General features: G+C 33.5%; 3 protein-coding genes across 3 annotated transcripts; all 3 read left to right on the top strand.

The window, feature by feature from the left end:
- Positions 1-1,105: 1,105 nt before the first annotated feature.
- LOC141608856 (WAT1-related protein At4g08300-like) lies at positions 1,106-8,102 on the top strand. The gene is made up of 7 exons (XM_074428201.1): positions 1,106-1,290; positions 5,613-5,675; positions 5,777-5,893; positions 6,760-6,991; positions 7,081-7,239; positions 7,730-7,881; positions 7,979-8,102. Exons 1-7 carry the CDS (start codon positions 1,106-1,108, stop codon positions 8,100-8,102), a joined length of 1,032 nt encoding a protein of 343 aa, XP_074284302.1.
- A 10,154-nt stretch (positions 8,103-18,256) lies between these two features.
- On the top strand, positions 18,257-19,770 carry LOC141609513 (RING-H2 finger protein ATL16-like). The gene has a single exon (XM_074428552.1). It carries the CDS (start codon positions 18,594-18,596, stop codon positions 19,581-19,583), a length of 990 nt encoding a protein of 329 aa, XP_074284653.1. The 5' UTR covers positions 18,257-18,593; the 3' UTR covers positions 19,584-19,770.
- A 6,681-nt stretch (positions 19,771-26,451) lies between these two features.
- Positions 26,452-26,838, top strand: LOC141608855 (ethylene-responsive transcription factor ERF095-like). Its single transcript, XM_074428200.1, has one exon. It carries the CDS (start codon positions 26,452-26,454, stop codon positions 26,836-26,838), a length of 387 nt encoding a protein of 128 aa, XP_074284301.1.
- The last annotated feature ends 471 nt before the right edge of the window (positions 26,839-27,309 follow it).

The raw sequence follows: 27,309 nt of genomic DNA, 5'->3' as shown, positions 1-27,309 counted from the left end.
ATGCACCTATAGGATGCTATTTCACCCTTGAAGGGGAAAAGCAATTGAACATACATATGTTGCTTTATTCACAGGACAATAGAACACATAGAGTACAGTTTAGGGTACGGGCTGAGCCCACTATATCGAATCAAATGGCCCGGGTTTCGCTATGAAGCTTGGTTTATTGAAAACGATATGATTACTGCTTTTTTCTTCGGGTGTTATGCATACAGGATTTTCCGAGGTGTGTGACGGAGAAATGTGTGTTGATATATCCGATTGAAGACTTGAAGTTGACTTAGTTGGTTAAAACTAGACCTATTAAACGGGTCGGGCGGGTCGGGTCTCGGGTCGGGCGGGTCATGGATCGGGTTAGGGTCGGAATACGGGTCAAGAAATTATCTCTAATGCCTTATTTTATCGATTTTTTTAATCAAAAAAATATTTTTAAGAAATTTCAAAAATATTTAAACTTAGTATTTTAATCATATTAAATGTTTACATAAACTATATTGACATAATTATTCAAATAAATATTTTTTAATAATTATTTTATTACTTAAAATTATAAAAGTTATATAAAATTGACTTTTTAATTGTATTTGTAATTTTAAGTAATAAAAATAATAATTTTTAACTATTTTTTTCAAATATACGGAGTACTATATAAATATTAATATTTAATAAAATTATTGATTTGCCTTTGATCCAATGGGTCGACCCGTATGGGTCGGGTCTTGACCCTAAAATAACGGGTCATTTCGAGTTCGGGTTAAGTGGGTCGTCGGGTCGGAATCAACAGGTTTTGACCCTGGAAAAACGGGTCGGGTCATAATTTAACAGGTCTAGTTAAAACACGAAATGATGACTCGGGTTTCAAATCCAAATTTTAATTGTATTGTTGTATCCTGCCAGCTAGTAAGTATTAAGCATAATTATAAGCAGGTTAAGTGCATTGATTTAGCCTAATATGGAATGAAGCAATCTTGTACGTAGTACGTATTGATTGTCGCAAAATACCTATGTATATATATGTCTTTGATTAGTGGGATTATTATAAATTTATATGAAGGCTATAAGCACAAAACATTGTTATTGTTGTTAGTAGAAGCACAAAATAAAAATGGGGGGAGTTTTAGAAAGATTTAAGCCACATATTCTGATGGGTTTAGTACAAGTTGGGTATACCATATTGTTCTTAATCACCGGAGCAGCTTTCAAACATGGGATGAATCCCCATGTTTACATCACCTACAGGCAAATCATTTGCACTTTAGTCATGTTCCCTTTTGCCTACGTTCTTGAAAGGTACGCCAATGCTTTTTTTATACTTCATATTTATATATATAACTCGTTACTAGTCTTAATACTTTTATATGTTTCCAATTAATTTGTAAGGGAATTACGGGGCTGTTTGTAAGTTATGTTGTAAATTTGTCATTTTAAACTTTTTTATCGTTCAAACACATAAACCCGAACATTTGTTATATTCATTCATTTGAAGTGTGCTCCTTAGCAGCCTGTAAAGTCGAGATGGAAATACACAAGGCTGGTGCGAGTACTTTTAATGGTGAACTAGTGTAGATCCCGCGCAAATGCGCGGTATATATAGAGCTTTTAATTTTTACTATAATATTTATAGATTTCAGAGTTATATCTCATGAATTTTAAAAAAAAAAAATAATCTTAAAATTAATCAAGAGAATTGAGTAATTTCATGAACTGTGTTTATTTATGAAAATATTTTAACTACCCCATATTATTTCAGTAATTTTTTTTTCGTCACGAAGTTAATAATAGGGGTAACAATTTATGTATAGAGATTATAGTTTTATACCAATTTCGTTTTATTTTTATTAAAAGATTATATTTTTAAGTTTAATGATAAAAAGGTTATTTTTAAATGAAAAATTATTTTAATAAATGAAATCTAATTTGTTTCCATATATAAGTTAGAGCACTTTGGAGGAAAAACTTTAGATAAGTTTTATTCTTTTACTCGTAGTATATATGAAGACTTGTAGAATCTAACACACATAAAAACCCAAAATATATATATATGGTATTCCAAAATATTTTACTGAATATATTTTTTTTCTCTACAAAGGCCCAATATTTATATAGAATAACCAAAGTGTTAGGCCCAATTTATAGGTGAAATGATTTGAGCGGGAAAATCTCAAGTTTCACCTATTCATTTAGTAAATAGAGGATAAGAAGCGATATAAGATTATTATTGCTGCTATTTCGTTTAATATTTATTGTTATTTCCTTCCCTAATTTAAGGATTGCAATTTAGGAAATAATATCTTTACAATAGAGTTGGCTAGGCAAGATTTGTTTGACCTAGAATCCCCACTAAACTAAAAGAATAAGAAAGCTCTAATATTTTCCCGCCTAAATGAATATTCCATATTTGGGCTTCATTATATTCTATTTACAATTGGGCCAAACTGCTTAATTCCATATAATTCTATTTTATATACACATTTATATACCTACTACTGGGCCAATACTAATTAATTACATACAATAACTAACCCACTACAAGATAAGAGCATTCATATATTCTTTTTACTTCAAAGCGAAAAAATTGACAATAATATATATTTTTCTCACACTTTTATTTAATATCTATTTCTACTCTATACAACGCGAGCATTTGAATTTTGGTTAATTTTTTATTTTTTTTAATTTAATATATACATAAGTGTATTTATTACAACACATATACACACAAAATAGTTTCAGCAATTTTATATAAAGTAACAGTGTTGAACCTTCTTTTTTCTATCTCTTAATACAAAACATTACTAATATTAAGTTTTATTCTATACTAAAATTTCAAATGGAGTTAAAATATGTTAAATATAATTAAATAATTGTAAAATTCTCTAATGTCCCTATCTAAAAAACCGCGTGTGCGCGGGATTTATACTAGTCAATTTACTAAGAGGCATGCAATGTTACAGCCATTGTATGTAAAGAAAAACTCAGAAACCCGATCAATGATCACCAATCCTTTGATTTGTGAATGTATTTCAAATTCTTTTACAATCATATTAATGTTCCACCTCATCGTGTGTTGTGTAACCATTTTATTAAAAACAAAGATCATTTCTTTTACAATTGTCTTTTGATTGATTATGTTTACAAGATATAAATATTAGTAGTTTTAACATTTTTTTGTCAAAATATCATAGTGTTGCAAGTCAAAGTTTTCAATTGAAACTCAATTATTTCAAGGACTTAATTATAAAAGATGATTTCATTAAGATTTTTTTTATTTGGTGGAGTGCATGACTTTATAGAAATGAGATTATTTTAATAATGTTCGTATTAAAAGCAACAAATTTATAATTTTAACAATAACATTAAGATTTGAAATGAGACTAGATATAAAGATCTCAACAGTTGCGAGAAAGACGAGTCAGTTAGAAACACTACTAGCAATGAAGAAATCTGGTGGGAAAAACCTAAAAACGGTTTTTTAAAGTTTAAATTTGCCACGGGTCAAAAATAGATGAGAATAAAGCTACTTTAGAGTTTAGGATATTGAATAAAAGATTATATGGGAAAGTCGTTTTGTTAGGAGCAAAAAAGTGTGGATCTACGAGTATTCTTATTGCGGAAGCTCCCGCTTTACAAGAAAGTATTTTAGCAGCTAAATGCTTGGGAATTTCAAAGGTAATTGTGTAAGGTGGTAATTTATGTGTTATTAACTCAATTCGTAGTACTTGTCAAATTCTTTGGGAGATTTCTAGTATTATCAAAGATGTGAAATTAGGCCTTTATTTTTTCAATGAAGTGATAATTAAACATTGATTGCGTGAAGCCAACAAGGTTGTTGGTTTTCTGGCTTCTATTGGACATTCATGTTCAACTCTTTCGAGGCGGTTTGAAAGTCGGTGGCTTTAACCTACCTCACTCATTCGAAAGGATGACTGGATGAGATAAATTAGTCCTACATTAGAGAATCAATCTAATTTTTCTCATTGCTAAAAAAAGACATAACATGTAAATCGAACTTCTCATGTAATTTATAAGGAGTAAGGATCACGCAACTATACATTTTTTTTTGTATTTAATTTATAATGTTTGAGCTACTTTTTGTTACCAATTTTTAAATGCATAGAAGCCTTGAAGGTTTTCTCTTAAATGAAAGGGAGTTAAAAGGAGAGAAGAGGAGAAAACATGGAATACAGAGGACCTATAATACTCTTGGCATTTATAGTTTTATACATAAGTCTAAATTAAAGAAAGCGCCAATGGTAAACTTGTTGAAGATATACTTTTTTTAATGGAAAATGAGATGGCGCCACCCGGTGGTACCCAGTTTCAGTACCACCGGGGGTATTTTTGTAAATTAAACAATATTTTTAACATTTTCAAAGATTTAGTCAAATCATTTGATGAAGGGCAAAATTGGAAGACTACTTTCATATCTTAATGATGTAGGTTTGTTTAACGAAGTCTCGCTTGACACCACCCGCTGCCATGTTCATCTCCAGTGTACCACTGGCTTCTGCGGTTGTCTAACACCCGTTTTGGGTCCATCATTTATCGACAATGGTGTAAATGGTATAATACTTTTTGTTTCAACCGACACGAATACTAAACTAATGGAACATCTCATCGTAGTCGAATCACAATACTAATTGAAATAGGCATCATAAAGTTATTTAATACGGAGTACACAGTAATGTGGTACGCGAAAAAATTGATTTACGGAAATTTTTGGCTGGAGATATTGGTTACGTTTGTTAGAGTAGCATTTAACAAGATGAAGTTCCTTTACAATCAAAACTAAATCTAATGAGTCTCATGGTTGGATAGCAAGAGATCAGTGTAAAATTTTCAGAGTACACCTAATATACTTAATTGAAAGGCTTCATTAATGAAGAAACATGCAAAACATACCATGTAAACATCGGCTCATCTTGCTAATAGAGAAAGAAATTTGTCTTTTATGCCCTTCAGTATTGTGCGCATAAAATCTAAACTACTTTTATTTTTTGTATTATTTTAATATTTTAATTAGGGTGGCACCGAAATTGTGTACCACCCGGTGGCGCCCTATCGCCATCCTTTTTTAATAATGCCACATAGGATTTGTGTAGTTAAGGGATTGCCAATTGAACTAATCAAGTTTGTCTTTTTATATTATTTATAAATAGGTGAGTTAACACCCAAACTATGTACTCTACTTTCAATTTTTATTTTTTTATACCTTTTCTGTTAAGGGAGTCCTAAGAGTTGCATGTTATATTTTCTAATGTGTTGCAAATTGCTTCCTTGAAGTTATTAAACATTTCGATTAGTATTGCTTTTTATGAATGTTTTATCATGTCCAAAAATTAAAATATGTAGGGAAATGAGTTTACTCTAAAATGTAAAGAAATAATTGGGACGGTGTGCATATTATTATATGTAAAAACTGCCAAAAAAATAAAATGCACTACCCTTTATATTGAATACCTTTCTCAAACATCTCCATTCTTCTTTTGGAAATTCCGGTTGGTTTAAGCTGGGTCGGGTTGTATTGGGTTTGAGCCGAGTCCAGTACAGATAATTATCAGCTCAGGTCATTTCGAGTCAAATGATAATTATATACTTTGTGAATGATGTAGGGATGTGAGACCAAAGTTGACCGCAAAAATGTTTGGTGAAATCTTCCTACTTGCTCTTCTTGGGTACGGTTTGGTTCAAATACTACCCTAATAATTTGGACACTACTTCATTCACTCTCGTTGCCTAATTCGTATTTTATGGAATTGTGTAATTAAATGAAAAGGGTTGGATTGGCCTTGAACTTATTCTTCGCCAGCTTGACGTACACTTCTCCGACCTTTGTCACGGCTATGTTGAATTCTGTTGCATCACTAACCTTTGTCTTGGCACTACTACTAAGGTACATACGTTCCCGTCAATCTTCTCCTTTTTTATTCAATTGGTGTTATTTGATCCGTTTTATTAAGATGGGTATTTTTTAGACAATTATTATTATTACAACTAGTTTTAAACCCGTGCAAAATTGCACGGGTATGTATTTGGGTCAGTATTAATGTTTTTGGATGTATATTTGTTTTTGCATTTCTATTTTACTTATCTAGTTGGTCTAAATCTACGATCTACATAATTTAAGTTTAAATTTGTTAAAAACACGTGTTCACATACACTGATTTATAAGGAAATAACGTAATCTACACTGATTTATAAATAAAAATTGCATACATAAAAAACTTGACATCCGGATAAAAGAAATATAATCAAATTTAACATATGTATGTAATTCATTTGCGTTTTATGTTCGATCCCGTATATGAATGTTATTCCTTCTTGAAATTATGTAATTTTATTATTATGTAATTTTGTTTTAAAAATTATGTAATTCAATTTCATTTACTCGCATTTGTAATTCATTCTGCGTATATGTTATTAATTTTATTTACACGAAATGTATAAAATTATTTCATAATATTAATTCATAGAATTTTTTCATAATATTATTTCATAGAATTTGTTGTAAGACGGAATTTATCGTATGTTTGAAAAGACGGAAATCTGAAGAAAATAAATACATTGCACCCTCACGAGTCTCACCATAACATGAATTTTCGAAAAAAAAAATAAAAAAAAAACCTGCATTAATGATGTGGCGCGCTGAGGATTGAGTATTGTCTTTTGTATTAATATAGATAAGATTGCTCTCTTTAGCACCTAATTAGCTAATTAACTTAAACTATTAGAATTACTACAATGCATGCATACATACAGGTTGGAGACTGTTGCCTTGAGACAGCCTAAAGGACTTGCAAAGGTTTTCGGAACGCTAATTTCCTTATCTGGTATCATGTTGATGGCATTCTACAAGGGATCAATCATACCGAACGTTAGCCAGCCTCTGGTCCACATTCAGCCGAAAGCATTCATACAACAGAACTGGCTCAAAGGTTCTCCCATCACCATTGCCAGCTGCGTGGCGTTGTCCCTTTTCTATATCCTTCAGGTTAATTAGCATAACAACATTGAAATAAATCTCATCATAAAGAATATCTAATCTAATTAACCTGGAAATTGATTGATACAATAATGTAGACATACACTCTGATGAGGTATCCGGCGCAACTGTCACTTACAACCTGGATAAGTGCAGTAGGAGCAGTCCAGACAACCGTGTTCACGGCTACTATAGTGCGTGACCCAGGTTTGTGGAGACTCGGATTCAACATCGATCTCTGGACTGCAATCTACGGGGTATGTAACTATAAACTGAATAATTATAAGGGATATTCTCTCGTGTACTCCTCAATTTTTCATTTTCTATGATGTACCCCTCTTTTCATGCAAAAAAACTTTGACCGTCAGTAACTCTTGGCTACAAGTTCAGAATACGACAATTTTTTTTTTCAAATTCACCGTCTTTAAGAGGTCTTCAGTTTGAAAAAGAATTCATTAACATCTCAACTTGTAGTCGGGAATTATGGTCGGTCAAATTTTATTCGTTAAAAAATTCAAAAAGCGGTGAATTTTTTTTTTCAAATTGAAGGCCTTAACGAGATAATTGGTTTGAAAAAAAAATTACTGTTTTCTGAACTCGTAACAGAGAATTATTGTCGGTCAAAGTTTTTGTGAAAAACGAGAGGTACACCTTAGAAAACGAAAAAATTTAGGGGTATACGAGAGAATATCCCTAATTATAATTATGGATCAGAAATTTCACTCATAAAAAAATGAAAAAATGCAGGGTATTTTCGGGTCGGGTCTAATAATATATATACAACTCTGGTGCAACAAAGAAAAGGGACCGGTATTCGTGACTGTGTTCAGTCCACTATCAACAATTCTAGTTGCAGTTATATCGTTTTTCATCCTCTCTGAAAAGCTCTACATTGGCAGGTATGTATGAGGTACATACCTTTATATTTATATTTATGTTTATGTTTCGACATATCAAGGAATTTGCTCTAAACCAAATCAATCTCCCTATACGCAGCGTAATAGGGGCGGTGGTTGTTATTGTTGGCACATACCTCTTCCTTTGGGGTAAGGAAGAACAGAAGCCAAAAGCCAACAAGGCGCAGCTGCCGATGACTGTTCATCGACAGATTTTGACCTGAACCCGTTGTTCAATCCGATAACATTTCCCTTGAAGGGGAAAAGCAATTGAACATAAATATTTCCTTTATTCACATTTCACAGGACAATACAACACATATACGATCTCAAAATACGAAAAGTAGTCTCAAAATACGACAGTGAACACCAAGAATTAGTTAGTGTGTCCACAGACACACTAAATTCAATGGCGGAACAAGAATTTGATTTTAGATTGAAATATAACGCGGGATGAAATTTTTGTAATAAAATATTCAGTGGTTGAGGCCAGGGCCGTCCCGGTAGTTTTTGGGGGCCCTGTGCGAATTCTTCAAGAGAGGCCCCATACCATTTTTATTAAAAGAAAAATGGGAAAATCGTATCTTAACTATTATATATGAGAGTTTTCCATGACTAGTGTATTCTCCAATCCTAGACAAAATGCGGATACAAATATAAATTTCTTTCCATTTTTTAACAATAGTAAAGTGGCACAGTGGTTAGCCGCTCACTAAAGAAGCAATACAACCTGGGTTCGACTCCATGTTATTATAATGACCTAAATTTATTATCAATTAACGCAACTAATCTTTGTAATTGGGCCCCCTCAAGTCGGGGGCCCTGTGCGGCCGCACCTCTCGCACCTCTTGCACAGGCCCTGGGCCGGCCATGGGTTGAGCGATGGAGCTATTAAGGACAGTCGCCCCCAAAACAATGAAAATTTTAAATCTTGATACTTAAATTTCAACTTTTTTTTTTCGGGTTGTTACTCTATTGCATTAGTAATTCGATCCAACGATTCGGGTCTATCTCTAAAGTTTCTAAACGAAACTGTGGAAACATGGAAATTGCTAAAGGTGCAAACTTTACACCAAAACCATGCATACACATATTAAAATAGCTTTAATAAAAAACAGAAAAAAAAAATTGTGATTACTTATTTCATGTGACGGTCCAATCATTTGCAGCTTGTTTTAAATTATTGTTTGATTATTTCATAATCTTATCCGTTTGATTATATATTGATTGATTTCTTGATCTTTGCTTAGCTAGACTTTTATTAAACTTTGGCTTAAGTTATAAATATAACGTTAATATAACTGTGGCTCTGTGGCTTGTGCTAAACTGAATTGAATGGAATTGAGCTAGGCTAAATAGAGCTGAGCTGAACTGAATGAAACTGAGTTGAACCGAACTGAAATGAATGGTGTTTGGCTGAACTGGAGTAAGCTAAGACGATTAAGCCAGAAAGAATAGGGCTTCAATACAAAATATATACGCTTAGGCAGATGATGATAAATACATGTAGCGGCCCTACATTACAATTATATTGATTTGTACGAGTTTTAAACGTTATGGTACCGTGTCTATCAATCATGAATAGTTATAGTGCAACGATCAAAATCAGATCTCATTGACGGATTTTAAGCTAAAACCGTTGTTCAATCCGATAAATTTGGATCTCATCGCGATCATTGCACTATTCTTATGCACATATAGGATGTTGTTTCAGTATTCACCCTTGTAGGGCAAAAGCAATCGAACATGTTAGCTGATAACAAGACCATATGTTGCTTTAGTCACAGAGTCACAGGACAATAGAACACATGTAGTACTGTTTAGGGTACGGACTGAGCCCACCGATGTTGGATCGAATGGCCCCGGTTATGCTATTAAGCTTGTTTACTGAAGACGATATGACTACTGTTTTTTTCTTCGGAGGTTAACTGTACAGGTTTTTTCTCCGAAACTTATTGATTTGACTGAGTCCGAGTGAAGTTGACTTAATTGGTTAAAACATGGGACGATAAGTCGATAACTCATCTTTTTTTTTTATGACGAGGGGGTTGAATTTCCCGGGCCCATGGACCATGTAAGTCACCCCCTTCGGGGGCTGCAGTGGCCAAGTAATCATCGCCACAGCTGGTAGTCGAACCCGAGATCTCTCAATTGCTGCATTTCTGCAAGCTTCAAGGTTTAACCCGACTACCACTGGACTAACACCACTTGGTAATAGTTGGAGCAAATGTGTCTTTCTCAATGTGATTTTTTGTTGGACCATAATAACTTAATTGCAGGCTATGTAATCAAAAGTGGCCCAATCTATTATAAGCATAAGTTTGACTAAATCTTACTCCATAAGAGGTACAAGCCTGGCCCAAACTCCTCTTGACTTTTTTATCTTTGCCAATCTTTTAGAGTCTCAATATATACACAAGAGTAAAATTATGTACATTAAATTTTCTTATTTTTTTCGGATTTTTTTTTTTGAGAAATAAGGCCATGTTCTTTTTCGGCTAAAAGAAGCTGAATTTAACTGAACTGAATTTAATGGAGCTAAATTAAATTGAATTGAACTAAACTGAACTGAAATGAGTTGAAATTAAGGCAGAAAGAACAGGACCTATTACACTGAATTAATGTCGTTATCATTAAACAACAATTAAAAATAGCACTCCGTCCGTCTCAGTCAATAATTTACACTTGCTTTACTTCCCCCTCATAAAATAAAGTAAGTGTAAACAAATCACTAAGACATAAGGAGTAATTTATTAAGGCGGTGTTTCATCCATAGGAATACTCAAAATTCAAAGGGCTAAAAATAGTGGTGAACCAGGTGAGGTGAGTAGGTTAATAAGAGTTGTAGAGGCGGATACATCTCTTAACCAAAAAAAAACTTTTTCCTAGTTAAAATTCTTCAATTTTTTGTAACATATTATGTTGAATAACTAGTAGCTATAATACCATGTCAAGAAACCATCTCAACCAAAAACTTAAACCGATGGTTGGAATCTCAAGGTCAGTTTTATAGTTTATATTATAACAATTTAAATCCGGATTATAACGAGATTCAATGTTTATTCATTACTCTGTAGTAATTAAGAAGGATTAAAACCCACTACTCCCTCCATTCAACTCCACTTTACAACTTTCTATTTTGCGCACTATTCACAAGTGGACATTCAATTTCAATTTTCTCTCGATACATAAGTGAAAATATATTCATGTGGGATCTTATTTGATTCGTCTTTAAGAGTACATTAAAAATATTTAACTTTTATAATTTTTGCAAATACGCAGCTAATGATATTTATCGTGTAAAAGCTACGTTGGCAAACGTGATAAAAGAAAGTTGTAAAGTGGAGTTGAATGGAGGGAGTATTAAGTTGGAAAATCCAAAGGAGGTATAGTTGTATCCAGCAAGTTAAGCATAATTATAAGTAGGTTAAATGCATAGATTAAACAAAATTGACCGACAAATGTCACAGAAGCAAACTCATTGGAGTCAGAGCTATCTCATTTATATTATTATTATTTTAAGTAATTTAATTAATAATACGACGTAGTAGTGTACCCTTCTTTTTTGGTCACATTACCTTACAGAAGAAGCATGTGCCTATAACCCATACCATTTACAAAGGTAACAACAAAATGTAACAAACCAGTAAGTTTGACTTTTTCCTATTGTTTTCCCAACAACAACAAGAAGCACTGCAGATGCAGCACTTACATTAAATGCATGCCACCTTCTTGACTTGTATACCAAGCCACTAGTAATTGGTCCCGTCGTTTTAGACTGAAATTGTCTGAACAGAATAAAAAGTCATATTTAAAATAATGAAGCTTTACTCCCTAAGGCCATATTAAGGCTTTTCGTTTAGGGGCTCTATCGTTTTTCCTTGCATAATGGCAAAAACTTATAAACCATTTGTACTACAACCAATGACGAAGGTAGAATTCACAATAAGGGGATGGAAAAATTTAGCAGCGTAAACAAATAATCAATAATGTCATAAAACAAACAAGAAAAATTTCGCCCCTACTGACCAGCACGAATGCATATAAACTAAGTTTAGAGCGTGTCGTGCATAGTCATTTTTTTATCGTCAAATGATTGATAAGACAGTGTAAATGTGTAATATAGATGTCTGGGATATTCAAACATGCGACCAATCGTCCATAGTGTTTCGTCTCCAGAATATTGGATAACAATGCAAGTTAACAATCTTGACTTGACCTAGGATCAAAGGGTCAACATTAAGTATAAGACAAGGATGCTTTCCCTAATTATCCTTAATTAAACTTTAATCTCAAATTGTATGGGAACACAAATACATGCACATGCATTAGACAAAAAAAATCAAAAAGGTAATACGAAACTTGTGCGTGTGTAGTGACTTACATATAGTCGGTCTAATTAGAGGTGCATGCATACTTTTTTGACTGAAATATAACTAGTCAACTTTAGACTAGTAATAATAAGTGTATTAAATTCTACTACCAATTCCTACAAAATCGCATATGATTTGGGATTTGAGTAATGTATAGTGCAATATTACTATCTTTTCCCACCCAAAGTATATTTGTCTTTCTCTTTTCGTCAACGCGTGTAGTGGGTTATGCCTTTTCCTTAACAATTCCAAGTGGTAATTTTGTTTTTTTATATCAAAATCTTCTGTCAATATGAAACGGTTCTAATATAGCCATACAGAAATGTTTAATTCAACAGAAAACGACTATTTTATAATATAAAATTTTATTTTTCTATAATTTAAGGTTTTTCTAGATTTATGAGGAAAATATTAATAAAGTTCAAATTAATTGACGCTTTTTATTAATTTCTTATCCTCATTTTCACTAGCATTTGTTATAAACTGAGCTAGTTAACGCAGCAACTAATAAAAATGGCGGGCATCAAGGTTTCAGGGTCTAATGTAAATTTTTGGTTGGAAGCTTGATTACCGTCAACACTGGTTAATGACTAGGGTTAATACCTTAATATTTGCTAATGTTTATATAATTGGGGAAAATTATTACTTGATTGAACTACGAAACTGTCTCATATAAGAACTTATTTCAACTTTCGGTCGGAGTTTCTAAATTCTAACTACGTTATTTTTTAACAAGTGATGCGTCACTAACTCACTACTCACTAGCTAGCTATTTTCCAAGTTGCAAATTATAAACTTTTCAATCATTTGGTTGGTTAACAAGATGGTGACCCCTTGAATAATACTCCCTCCGTCCCGGTCATTTGTTGTCCTTTTCTATTTTTGGGTGTCTCAATCATTTGTTGTCCTTTCTATTTTAAGAATGAACTTGATGAGTAATTTTATCCTTCACACTCAATTTGTTCCACTTGTCATTTAGCTATTGGTCCTCTCCTCTTTCCTTGGTCTTTGTGCCAAAACGAAAGGATAACAAATGACCGGGACGGAGGGAGTAGTATAAAGCATGGAGTAACGTACATATTTAAGAGCTAGACTAACTTTTAGGTAGGAAACATCTATATAATGTCCAAATTAAATTCAAATATGTCCATCTATCCTAATTAATTGTTGTACATAAACAAGGGCATGCAACAAACTACAAAAGATAAGGTGAAAGTGATGCATGCATGGCTTAAAAATTAAAATAACGTGTGGAATTTATCAGTCATGCAACCACTCAGAATATATGCATACACACATATCAAATTCTTGCTTCAGGTCCGATACCCGTCTTCAACTTAAAACGGATTAACTGTTAAGTACTATAGAATGAGACAGAAGAAAAATACTTAAGAATTTAGAAAGTTGGATCATACGGAGTATTTGACTGGTTTTTTTATCGTAAAACCAATATTGTTGCTCTAAGAGAGACTTACCGATATACTCTGTATATACTAATAATAAGGTGATAATTTAATTTAGGGTTATTTAATATGAATAATCCATCCTATGCCTTTCCTTCCCAATTTAATACATCCTATACTTTAACCCATATTAATCTGAACTATGCACTCATTTATCTTTTAATGCACCAGCCAACCGACTACTTGTTTATAAGGTCGCTTTTTATAAAAACAAAAAAATCTAAAATCATTAAAAAAGACAATAATAACATTAAAACAATAATAACATTAAAACTCCTTCCCTTCCTTTATAAGTTCATCCCCTTCATTCTCATCAATAGTCATCACCAATCACTAAACACCAATAATCTTCAAAGCCCCACCTCACCGGTCCACCACTGAACCGCACCACCGACGAACAACCCTACCCTTTCTCTGAAATCCCATCCCGTCGCACCGACTCACACTGTCCTGCCACCGCCAAATCTCCTCGCCCTACCCCACCACCATCACCACTACTAGATTCCACCATCAACGCCACCATTTTCGAAGCTTCTCTCCTCCACCATTCGAGATTTGGGTGTTATCGTTGTCGTCAACTTGTCATGGAGTATGATAGAGCAGATGGTCCAATATTTAGGGTGTTGGGGCGGGATGGCATGGGAGAGAGAAAGGATGACGGCGGTCAATGGTATATGCCGGAGACGATGCTTAGCTTGTCAGATAGAAAGTGGAATTTTGGTGCAATTTTGATGCTGTTATACTATGTGCTTATGTTTTGAATTGGGTTTTGTTTAATCTAGTTGTTGGGATTGTAAATTTTAGTTGGGCAATTTGTTGCTTACAAAATGAAAAAAAATCAGGGTTTTCTGGTGAATATTGATGTATGATTGATCCTCTAATTTGGGTGTTTACTGAAAATTTGAAGATCTAGAAAGAAGATTAATTAGCTTTAGTTTAGTGAAGAAAAACACAAAAATAATGGACCCACAACCTAATGACCTGAAAGCTTACGGGCTATAAGAGGTAAAAATTTGCTTAGGTTCAATGAAAGATAAATGAGTGCATAGTTGAGATTAATATGGGTTAAAGCATAGGATGGATTAAAATGAGAAGAAGGGGCATAGGATAGATTATTCATATTAAATAACCCTTTAATTTAAAGGAAAGTATGGAATACCACGTAAAAAATACAAATTGGCATACTTCATGATCAAGGTAGGTTAAAGGATTACAGCTCTTTCTTCGTAGGCTATATCTACCAGAAGAATAATCTTATGGCACGAAACATAAAAATATAGTCCTCCACTCCTCCTACTAGTCTATTACCTAGCCATGATGCATATATCTCTTTAATGACGCTCGTTCAATAAAGTATATTTCAGTGTATAGTACGTCTTTCGTCCATAATCCTTCCGTTCAAATGAATTTCATATACAGAGTATTTGTTTAATACTTCGTATATGAGATTTAGGCCCTGTTCTTTTTTTGGATCGAAACTTATCGATCTGAATCGAATCAACTTATAGGATCTCGAATCGAATCGAATCAACTTATAGGATTTGAATCGAACTTATTGGATCTCGAATCGAATCGAACTTATAGGATCTCGAATCGAACTTATAGGATCGAATCGAATCGAATCGAACTTATAGGATTGAAGTGAACTTATATTAAGTGAGGTATAGGATCTCGAATCGAACTTATAAGATCTCGAATCGAATCGAACTTATAGGATCTGAACTGAATTGAACTTATAGAATCTGAACTGAACTTATAGGATCTGAACTGAACTGAACTGAATTTATAGGATCTAAAGTGAACTTATATTAAGTGACTTTAAGTCCAAAAGAACATGGCCTTAACAAATGTATATACTTATGTATATACTGATTATATTTTTTCATTAAAGTCAATGTTTATTTTGAAATCTTAATTATTTATTTACCTTTTTATTTTCAACCGTCCATAATTGCATATGACAACCAATTTTAAGAGAAACAAGTAAAATAAGCTTTAAAATATTTAAATAATTATCATAATCGATCGTAAATTAAATCAATCAAACTACTTCATTTAGATTGAATAATAATTATAATCATTATTCGTAGTTGTACGTACTACGTAGTACGTATGATTTAAAAACTATATTTAAGTGTACTTAATGGTTTTAATTGTTATCCGTTGTTATTGTGTGAAGATCGCCGTATAGTGTTCACCATTTAACCTAAAATAGTTACTGTATTTTTTACTACCATATACTCCGTAATAATTATGGAGTACTTTTTATGTTGTTGCTTTGAAATGGTTATTGTTCCGGGTGTAAATCCAGAGCAGATGTTTGATACCACTCGTAGCTAATAGAATGATGTCCTTGCTATAATCCTTCCTGCGGTCTCCTGAAATGATGAACAAACTGAGGGCTCGGCTTTGGCCGAGCGTACTCACTCCGACGCTCAAGTCAGTAAACTTAGAGAGGTAAGTTGTTGTTACTTGGCTAAGAGTGTATTGTAGAGAGATAAGGAAGATATTACCAGATGAATAGTCGTTATTAGGTCAATTTGTGGATCCTTTCCTCAATGAAGGTTGAGGAGTATTTATAGGCATTCACCTTTTGTCACGTAGTGGCCAAGTGGTCAAGTGGCTCATTAGGTGGAAAGACCGTTGTACCCTCGGCCGATGGACCTGTGGTAGGCTCGCCGAGGGTCTTGGATATGAGTACGTGGATATGTGTCCCGGCTGGCTAGTTGTCTGGCCGAGACCCAGGTGACAGGCCGATGGATTGTATCGGCTAGGCTGTCTAAGTTGTTGACTTTGCTATGGATACCCTTGACCTTGCTCAATATGTTGACTTGGTCAGCGGTGCAGAATATGCCCCATCAGTTATATTACTAGATCAATAGGTCTTGTATTATTTAAGACACACATATATATCCGTCTTAAAAATAAAACGAGTTAAATACTTTTGCTACTTTAAGCACATTCTGTTTTTGTCTTTTATATATGATACTTGATTCATCATAAAGTTAAGACGAATATATCCGTCTTAAATAAACATTTGTGTTATTGTTTTAGGGAGTAAGATTCATATTGAGAGAGGGAGATAATATGTCACGTACTATGTAAGCATGGTGGGAAATAAAATAAATAGGAAATGACCAATAACGGCCCATTATTTTGAGACGGTGAATTGGCAATTGGCAGTCAATACACGTTGACACATCACATTGATCTTGTCCACACTTATTTTTCTAGTATTTTAAATATTAAATCCAGACAAGAAAAGACATTATAGAGTACGGCCATTGTAAATCTACAAATCCAATCTTCCAATTAATTTTGCAATTGGTCTCCCTTGTGACGGGTTACCATTTGTGGCGGATAATTTGTGACTAAAAATGGTAACAAAATGGGTTAGTGGAGAAAGGGGACCACATGAACAGTGTTGCAGAGAGAGAAAAAGTGGGTACTTTGTGAGGTAAAATGGTATCCGTCACTCCAAAGTGACGGATATTACATGTCACAAATGAGAATTTGTGTTAATTTTGAGCTTTGACTCCCAAAGTTTCAAGTTTGTTTATACATTCAATTTATTTTAGCAATTTCTTAAAGAAATTCTAACAATTATGAATAATTATATAGGTCAAAGATAATGTCATAATGAAAAAGTATTTTGTCACATAATTTATTACGATCAACTTATACCTAGGTCAAAAATAATGTCAACCCAACCTCAAACATGCTCGTTCATGTTGACAATAGCCCGTGCGTGAATTTTTTTCGTAAAGAACAATCGCTGAGCAACGAACTTCGTCTTGGGTCCAACGATGGATGGTTAGTGAACATCGAACATTCTTATTGAAAAGCCGATTGTGCTGCTGATTGGCTTCCTAACCAAGGCGTTAATTATATGCGTCGCCCTCTATAAGCTTATTTTTCTGCTCCTCCTCGTGATATACGCCTTATCCTTCGCGAGAATGTTTTAGGTGTAACTTTACCTCGTATTGTGACTAGTTAATTTGATCCTTATGTACCCTCCAAAAAAAAAAATTACCCGCAAGTTTTGTCACATCTTTTAACTCGGCCACATTGTAAACCCGTATGTAATACACAAAGTCATGTTTAACATAATGTTTGTTGAAATTCTTAAATCAACCGGAATTGTGTTTTTATAGCTTATACTTCCTAAATTTTTCTAAAACTTCAAGACAATTATATTCTTGCCATTTCACGTGCCTCGTTTCACTCGTATCTGCGCTCGGGATATCCGTATGTAAATGCATTTTGACATTAAGAGTATTACTTAAATGACGATACAAAATAATACCAATAAAGTACTCCGTATATTTTTGTGCATAAAGAGAGTTAAAAAGGAAAATCCGATACTAACAAAATTAAATTTAAAATCTACCTTTTAAAACGTTATCAATTAAAATATCAGATATCTAATACGATCAAATATATTAAAGTACATTAAATGAAAAAATAAAATATTTATTGTTTTCACAACAATGGATAAAATATATGTACTCAAGAGTATTAAATTCCTACCCCTCAAAAAGTCTTATATACATGATGAATTCCTACCAAAATAACATATGGTTGGCTCACTTGGCTGACACTTCCTACAAATTCAACAACAAACCAACTACTTTTGTTCCTCTTACTTAAGTCCTACCCATCACTCTTGTACAACTCCCCCCTTTATATTCAAACCCTTCACCAATCTCCTTCCCTCTCCTTTCCCCACCAATCCCTAATTCCCGAGCAAGACTCCTGAAAGACCGTCTCATCACATTTTCACAATATATCATCATATTCATATAATCATATTATTATTATTATTTTATCCGCGATATAACTGCGCTCATTTAAAACAAACAAACAAAAAATTATTATCATGTCACTACCTCCGCCACCGCCGTCACCGTCTCCGTCTCCGCCACACGGCTTTCACTTCCCCGTCCTCGCTATCGCGTTAATCGGAATCGTAACGACCGCTATCCTTTTAATCAGTTACTACATTTTCGTTATTAAATGTTGCTTAAACCTCCACCGGTCTGACGTCATCAATCGTCTCTTCTCCCGCCGTCGCCACCACCTCTCCGCCGCCGTTACCGCCGCCGCCGCTTCACCGACCGGCCTTGACGCCGCCGTCATTAGGTCAATTCCTGTGATTAAGTACCGAAAATCCTCCGCCGTCGGCCGCCGGAAAAACGCCGACGACAACGAGAACGATAACGACAACGACAATAACAAGGAGTCGGAAATCGAGTGCGCGGTTTGTTTAAGCGAGTTTCAAGACGGCGAAAAGCTTCGAGTAATACCGAACTGCTGCCATGGCTTCCACATAGATTGCATTGATATTTGGTTACAAACAAGCGATAACTGTCCGTTATGTCGATCCGCCATTTCCGCGACCTCAATGCTCTACAATGCCGACAATATCAAGAACTTTAATAATGATAATTTCAGCGGAGACGAAGACGATTATCTCGTCATTGAAATACAAGGAAACAACAATCTAATCTCGAACTCAAATCAATTACGAGTACATGAGAAATCGAAGCGTATAAAAAGTAATCATGTCTGTAGTATCGGAGATGAATTGATTGATAGTATGAGGAAAAAAGATGAAGAATTTGAAATTCAACCGATTCGAAGATCGATTTCAATGGATTTGTCAAGTAATACAGAGTTTTGTATTGATGTTCAAGATTATTGTAGAAGGAGTAAAAATAATAATGGTGAAATTATTGAGGTAAATGAAGTTAATAATAGTAATAGTTGTAGTAATAATAGTAAAATTAGAAGATCTATGTTTTCATTTGGTTATGGTAGTAGAAGTACCAGGTGTTCTGTTCAACCTGTTCATCAATTAGATTCATGATTTTTTTATTTTTTATTTTTAGAAAAAAAAAATAGATTTTTATTTTTTATTTTTTTATTGTTTTGATTGTTGTATTTTAGGTTGTAAAATTTGTTTATTTTTATGTAGAGATTTAGATTTGGAAAGGTGTAAGATTATAAGAAGATGATAAGTTGTTGGATATACACAGATTTAATGACTTCGGATGTTATATTCATTTTTTTTTTTTTGTATCTTCTATTTTACTGTTTCTATTTTAACTCGTAATTCACTTTTTACATTAGTTTTTGGGTTAATTAGATCTTGTGTCGAGCAAATTTAGGCTTCGGTATGGGTACATTGGTGGTATGGCATTCTTGCGTATTTTAGAGAAAGCGTGTTTTTATTATTTCATTTATTTTTGTGACTAGTTTACATTTGTTTTATTTTGTGAGCGGAAAATAAAGTAAGTTTAAACTATTGATTTGAACGTTGTTTTACTTTTGTTTTAATGCTATGTTTGAAAGACCACGTTGGTCATTTCTGATTTTCAAGTGTTGAAGAAGTTACGAGGGGGAGTACAAAATGTTGAATATAGCATTTGTACCAATTGCACAAGTTAGCATGGTCGGACCTGCCTTGACTCGCTCCTTGGGTTAGCTAACATTGACCCCCCTAGCTTGCTACAAACCCGGCTAGACCTGTGACTGTACTTGGGTCGGGTCAAGGTCCACAATCCCAAACCCGACCCCACTTATTGGCCTATCCGCATAAAGATAAAGAAAAAGGTAAAACTAGACCAACAATGTGGATCCGCCAAAGCTCCCCCACTCAAGACTCGTCTAAGGGTGGTTCAGGGTCTTCCCCTCCCTGCCAACCGGTCTATAACTAAGGGCGGTTCAGGGTGGGCCAAGCATAGGACTTGAACCCTTACCCTACTTTGGATCATGCCGACCTGGCCTTAAACCGGCTCATGGCCACCTCTAATTGTTAACTTTCTATAGAACGGTTTGCTATAAGTAAATTAATAACGAAGTTTGTGTTGTTAGTGTGCGTTAGTTAGCTTTACATTTGAAAAACACACCAAACCTAAAATAAACAATGATGGACCAACGAGTTATAATTGTTGGATTACAGCCATAATTCTAATCATTATAATCATAATAATCAATCATCAATTAACAATCCGCAATTTTGTAAGATTTCTTTTTCATGATTGATTCAACTTTCTACTCAAAATGTACCTTTTTAAAAAGATTTGTCAATATATACACACGCTTCAATACTAATAAAGTCTTACCTCAAAAAGTTGTGGGTCTAATGCTAGGTCCTAGGGTCATAGGGCCATCGGGGCACCTTCTAAACACAAAATCGTTTCTTGTGGCCGTTGTTGTTAGACTTTCAATTGTTTTGCAACCCAAATTATACAATTAGACGGGTTCATTCTGTAAGACGGTTATTTCTATTAAAGAATCATTCATTTATTGTTACTAATAATGTCTTTGTGTTCATCGTGTGAGACCATCTCACATAATAACTCCGGTTTAATTTTGCAATAATTAGCTAGTCATGTGACCTATAACTGCAATTAGGATTTTATTCATTTTCTCACCCCCTTCGTTTCCTTTTAGTGGTGCAGATTTTGTAAGTTCATTTCAGAAAAATTTAGTTCAATTCATACTCATTTTCCTATAATTTCAGTTCAGTTCAGAAAAGTTCAGATCCTATAAGTTCAGTCCATAAAAGGGCTTTATAGTAGTCGAAATATTAAACAATGGAGGATGAGGTGAAGGTAAAATACCCACAGATATACATTGTATGAATGTATTAGAGAAAATGGATAAGAAATTGAGAGACGGAAAATAGAGAGGTTCTTTATTCATATAACCGATGTCCAATGCTGATGTAGGAGTTCAATTACACAGGAGTTTGCAATTACTCCGTAAAGAGTAACTTGCAAGAATTTGATTTGAGTTGAGTAATTAGGTGATCTATAATTGATTTGAGTTGAAAAAGATCACACATGTAATTATTTAGGCAATGACCTATTTTGGTGGTTGTTGATTTGAGTTTTAAGCTGATATCAAACATTTAAGCTCGAGCTCCAAATCGGGTGAAACTCTTCAAACTTTAAAAGTTGAGGCTCCAGCTTAACTTTAGCTCGACGTAGCCATTATAGGATACTCGTGTATTTATTTCATTTTCATACGATTGTATAATATATGTGAAAATTATCATAATCAAATGTATGACAAAGTGAATAATGGGAAGATATATCTTATTTTGTTTTATTTTCGTTGTTCAAATATAATCGACAAAAGTATTTCAAGGTGCAATATGTGCACAAGGCTTGTAAACGAGCCGATCGAAGATCGAGTTCGGCTCGTAATTTTGATCACGAGCTTAGGTTTTGCTTTGAAGCTTGTCAAGCCTAAAAAATTGAAGCTTGGGCTAGGTTCGAGTTAGAAACGAGCTCGTTTTGTTATTATATTCTTTTCAGTTGCTTGCATTTTAAATATAACTATTTTTCAAAACAAATAAGATTACAAAACTATAATTTATCATGATATACTTATAAATGTCAAAATAACATATAATTTAAAATAAAATTAATATTATTAGGGTATAAAAACTATACAAAAAAAGCCTATAAACTAGCCAAAAACGAGCTTCCCAGCCTTGCTAAGATCGGGATCAGCTCGGCTCGAGCACGTTTTATCCGAGCACGAACAAAGTTTTGACCGAGCTGATTTTGAAAGCTTAACAAGTCGACTCAGATTATTTATAACCTCATGTGTACTAGTTAGTTTTGATCGGATCAAATCGAATTGATTTAAAAGCCCATGGTAGTACTAACAGATTCAATGCCATTGGATGATCCATGGGATCCAGTATGTAAAAGCCCATGGGCCCTTAAAGGATGAAGTTACCGGGCCCTGATTTGATATGTGATTCCAAGTTTAGCTTTAGTAGTAGTATACTCGTACAATGGCCACCCTACCCTAATCAAAGCTACTGAAAACATCACTCTGATTAACAACTTTGAAATAGTGTAAACACAAATGTGCATTAACTCGACCTAAACATCTTTCATGGTTTCATTGCAGTTGTTTCAGTTTTATTCCTCGTAGTTTAAATAAATTTGCCTATAATCTTGCTAAAAGCGCTATGATTTGCAGTTTCTTAAGATTTTAAACCTACTAACTAAATAAACTAAAAACTTGAGCTAATTAAGAAAAATACATCGATTGCAATAAAAAAACTCACAATCTATTATTTCTACGAATTCTGATTACGCCACTGTATGTGTTAGTATTGTCCAAAATCATAATTGCTACACTTACATATAAGTCATCGAATTTATGAGCACTTAGATCAACTAGTAAGTCAATGAAGGGTTGTTTTAGTTAAACCAGAGTTAGTCTCGAGTTTGAACAACAATATTAAAACTAACGAGATAGTTCTACCACCCTGATGATCCAACTCGACTCGATTTCGGAGTAAATCGAACGAGACAGAGTTCTACCACCCTGATGATCCAACTCGACTCGATTTATGAGCACTTAGATCCAATAGTAAGTCAATGAGGGGTTGTTTTAGTTAAACCAGAGTTAGTCTCGACTTTGAACAACAATATTAAAACTAACGAGAGAGAGTTCTACCACCCTGATGATCCAACTCAACTCGATTTTGGAGTAAACCGAATGCTATATACCAAAAAAACATACTGCCTCCGTCCCAGTCATTTGTTTACTATTTCCATTTTTAGGTCTCACTCAGTTGTTACCTTTCTATATTAGGCATGCTTCTAATGGGTTATGTGATCATCCAATTTCAATACATGTCATCCAATAACATTATTCTCAAATGATCCCCTGCCCTGATATCCTTGGTTTTTGTGTCAAAAACAAAGGTAAACAAATGACTGAAACAGAGAGTATAAGTCATCGAGTTTGTATTCTCTTCAGTGAAAATATCACGATACAATGTTCATAAATAGCTCTCCACATAAAATTTGTTTGACCCAAGTGGGCTGCTACTTTTAATTGGGCCCAACATTCAAAGACCAAACAGTATCATGTGGGCCCTAGAGGGGGTAACCACCACCCATAAATGAGAAAGTATGGCCCAAATATAGCAAGTTGTGATGGATCAACCTATAATATAGTCAAAAATACTTCCGTAAAGCGGTTTTCCACAAATTTATCGTAAAATGAAATCGTTTACAAACTATTTTTAACCATTAATAAAATTGTTTTGATCCGTTTTATAATTATATTAGTGTGAAATCGTCTTATATAAACAAGCTCGAGAAAATGTGGCCCAAATATAGCAAGTTGTGATGGATCAAAACAATAATATAGTAGGCCCATATGTTGGATTTGAGCTAAAGATGTAGCCATTTTTGGACATGATTGTGCTCAATTGTCACATTCAAGTGTTCTAGTCACCTAAATTCCTAAATTTAACACCTCATAATATAAGCAACAAAGGTCACATTACAATTGAGAACACCAAATGCGATTTTTTTTTTAGATTTTTTTTCTTTGAGGTCGTATACTCGTATCTCCGATGACCGAGGAATCTTTCTGAATCTGTTACTGATAATAAGTATCGTCATTTTCTTTAATTTACTAGCAACACAATATTTAATTAAAACACAAGTTTAAATATACTCGTATATAATTAACACAAATAATAATAACTCGTTTCACGGTCATTGTATCCCACTACTAGTTGCACATACAATCAATCCAAGGAATTGAGCTCCTTTTAATTAGTAGCTTTTTTGGTATATGCCATTCGGCTTAGTCTGAATTCGAATTGGACTAGAGTCACTAGACAATTGTTGCATTCTCAAGTCTTGAACTCCTTTTTATTTACTTCTTTTACAAAGTTAGACTCAACTCTATTTTCACCACCTATAATACTATTAAATTTATTTTCCTACATTTCTAGAACCATGCTCGATCATTTAATTTATCACTACCGCCCTAGTGATCATACGTACCCAACTTGAAATCAGAATACATCAGATGTGGTACACCCAAATAAAATTGCTGGTAAAGTAATTGAATAACGATTCTCATAATAAGATCGAAAGACGACAATAATAATACTAAATTGATGACTCTTTAAGTCTTTATACCAAGAAAATCTAAAGGTTTTATGCTAAAACGATTTAGAGATATAGAGTAGTAGCTTCGATGTCACAAATAGTCAAACACGCAGCGACTTTATTAACTTAACTTACGTAGAAAGTTCATGCATGCATCAATTAGGAATAAAATCAAGCATGCAATGTGAACGTACAACTTAATTAACCCCCTTTAAATTAATTCTATAATTATAGACAATTAATAATTTAAAATTTATTACGGAGTACATGATAATGCACTAAGTGACCCTCTAGAAACTAATAACGGAATCAAGAATCAAATCTATTTCAATGGATTGCAGAACCTTAGCTTCTTAATGAAATGAATATATAAAAGTTTAATATCCTCTTATTCCTTTTATTGTACGGACTACTATTTCTTTTTTTTAGTGTAAAAGAAGTTATAGAGGAAATTTTAGTACAAACGGTATTTTTTTAAAACAGATCATAAGTATTACCTCTCATAATTTTACCAACTAAATCAGTTGACATCTACAATAATATTACAGTCTACGGAGTACTATTTAGGAGTGAATTACATTCTAAAACAATTTATATTAAAGCAGGTATAAATTTACATTTGGAAATGAGAGGACCCGAGTAAATGGTATCGACTATCGAGTATTGGTACTACCCTCTTAATATCCTTATATAAGGTCTAGTAAATCTTACATGTACGGAGTATATGTTATATATAAAAAGTAGTACCACTCGATAATGCCCTATCATTATCGACTTATTGTTTACATTTCTAGGCTACATGGCAACGTAACATAAATTGATGACGACAAATCGTGTGCATGACATAGACGACAGAACTGTGAACATACGAATGCCTGTGATTTCTCCTCTGATTTCATGACTTAATCATATGTGGTTGATTTTCTTGGTGTAACTTATAATTGGAACACCTCACGTGTGACTAAGAACTTTTGACTGCTGTTTTTTTAGTCAAATATAATGATTATAACGATATAAATAGGTTAATATGGTAAAATATCAAGTGAAATTCGTAGAATTCAGCCTAAATAATAAAATGATCAATTCATATTCTACTAACTTTATATTGCTCATATTATGATAACATATTGATCAAAACATTTATTATTTTTAAATACGCTCCTAATAGCAGCATATTTAATTTATACATGAAAATAAATTTAATTGTCCTACAATCTGCTAATTATCAAACGGTACACACTTTTTCTTAGTTCTACTAATTTAATTTGAGAGTCCGACATGCAGGTTACAAAATCTGCTGAACATGTTCTGCTAACGTTATTGTTATCGTTATCACAAATCTACACTCTATCGTTTGCTAATCAAAGTCATAAACTTAATAAAACAATTAATTATAACCCTAGAAGAGCATATATACTGTATACATACACCAAATAAGACTAAAAAAACTTTCTTTTTCAATTTCAATAATATATTTAGCCATCACTTTGACTCAAGACTCATCCGCTAATCAAATATCCAGGTACATTGGACTTATATAACGTTAAAATTCAAGTCCTCGTATTTTATCGAACCTTCTAATAAAAACAACGTGCCAACATTTCTTATTTATCGTACGATGTTACACATGTATTAATTTGCACCACCCATTTTTATTTCATGCACTTTTTACTTTTTTTGATACGTAACTCTTTATATACGTACGTTACCTAAGTCTTTGTCACCCATGCAAAAACATTTCTTACAACAAATTTAAAACTTAATTAATTACACTAATTTAAGAAAAAAAAAATGGAGGATGATAATGTTGGAAGTGGAGAAGTTAAGTATAGGGGAGTAAGGAAGCGTCCGTGGGGTAAATATGCGGCTGAGATTCGTGACTCAAATAGGAATGGAGCTCGAGTTTGGCTTGGTACGTTTAATACAGCTGAAGAGGCAGCTCGGGCATATGACCGAGCTGCCTATAATATGAGAGGTCACTTGGCTATACTTAATTTTCCAAGTGAGTATAATTTGCCACGTGGTGGTATTACTTATGCGGCCGGAAGTTCGTCTTCATCATCGACTAGGGGTGGCGGCCGTGGACGTGGTCAAGAAGTTTTTGAGTTTGAGTGTTTGGATGATAATGTGTTGGAGGAGCTTCTTGATTATGATAATAATAAGGGCAAGAAGAATTGAATGAGGGATTTTATTAAGGGTTTTATATTTTTCTTTTTTTTTTCCTTTTTTACCATATTAATTTAGTTTAATTTAATTGTTCTCCATAATTTTCAATCTATATATTGCCTAAGATTGAAATTTAAAATGTACTCCGTATTCTCAGAGCAGATTCTCTATCCCATTTCATGTTTCATGCATCTTGTGTCCCATTACTGCTCCTAATGACACACTAGCACTTTGTTATATAATGTTACCATTTTTTTTTTTTTAATTGTGATGTGTCAAGATCTTAAGGGGATGGAACGTAAAAGTGAGACAAGTAACCTCTACTCCCGTATTCTCTTTGTCCTGATTAATTTTTATCATCGTTCGAAATCTTTTATGCAAATTTCAGATAAATATTGATCAGAATGGAGAGAGTATAATGGGAATATTGTTAGGGTTGTAACTCGAATGATTGTTTAGTATTTAGCATATCATTTGGTTAGG

Source organism: Silene latifolia, chromosome 10 (genome assembly GCF_048544455.1).
Source record: "Silene latifolia isolate original U9 population chromosome 10, ASM4854445v1, whole genome shotgun sequence".
Lineage (NCBI taxonomy): Eukaryota > Viridiplantae > Streptophyta > Magnoliopsida > Caryophyllales > Caryophyllaceae > Silene > Silene latifolia.
This window is presented reverse-complemented; position numbering and strand designations above follow the sequence as displayed.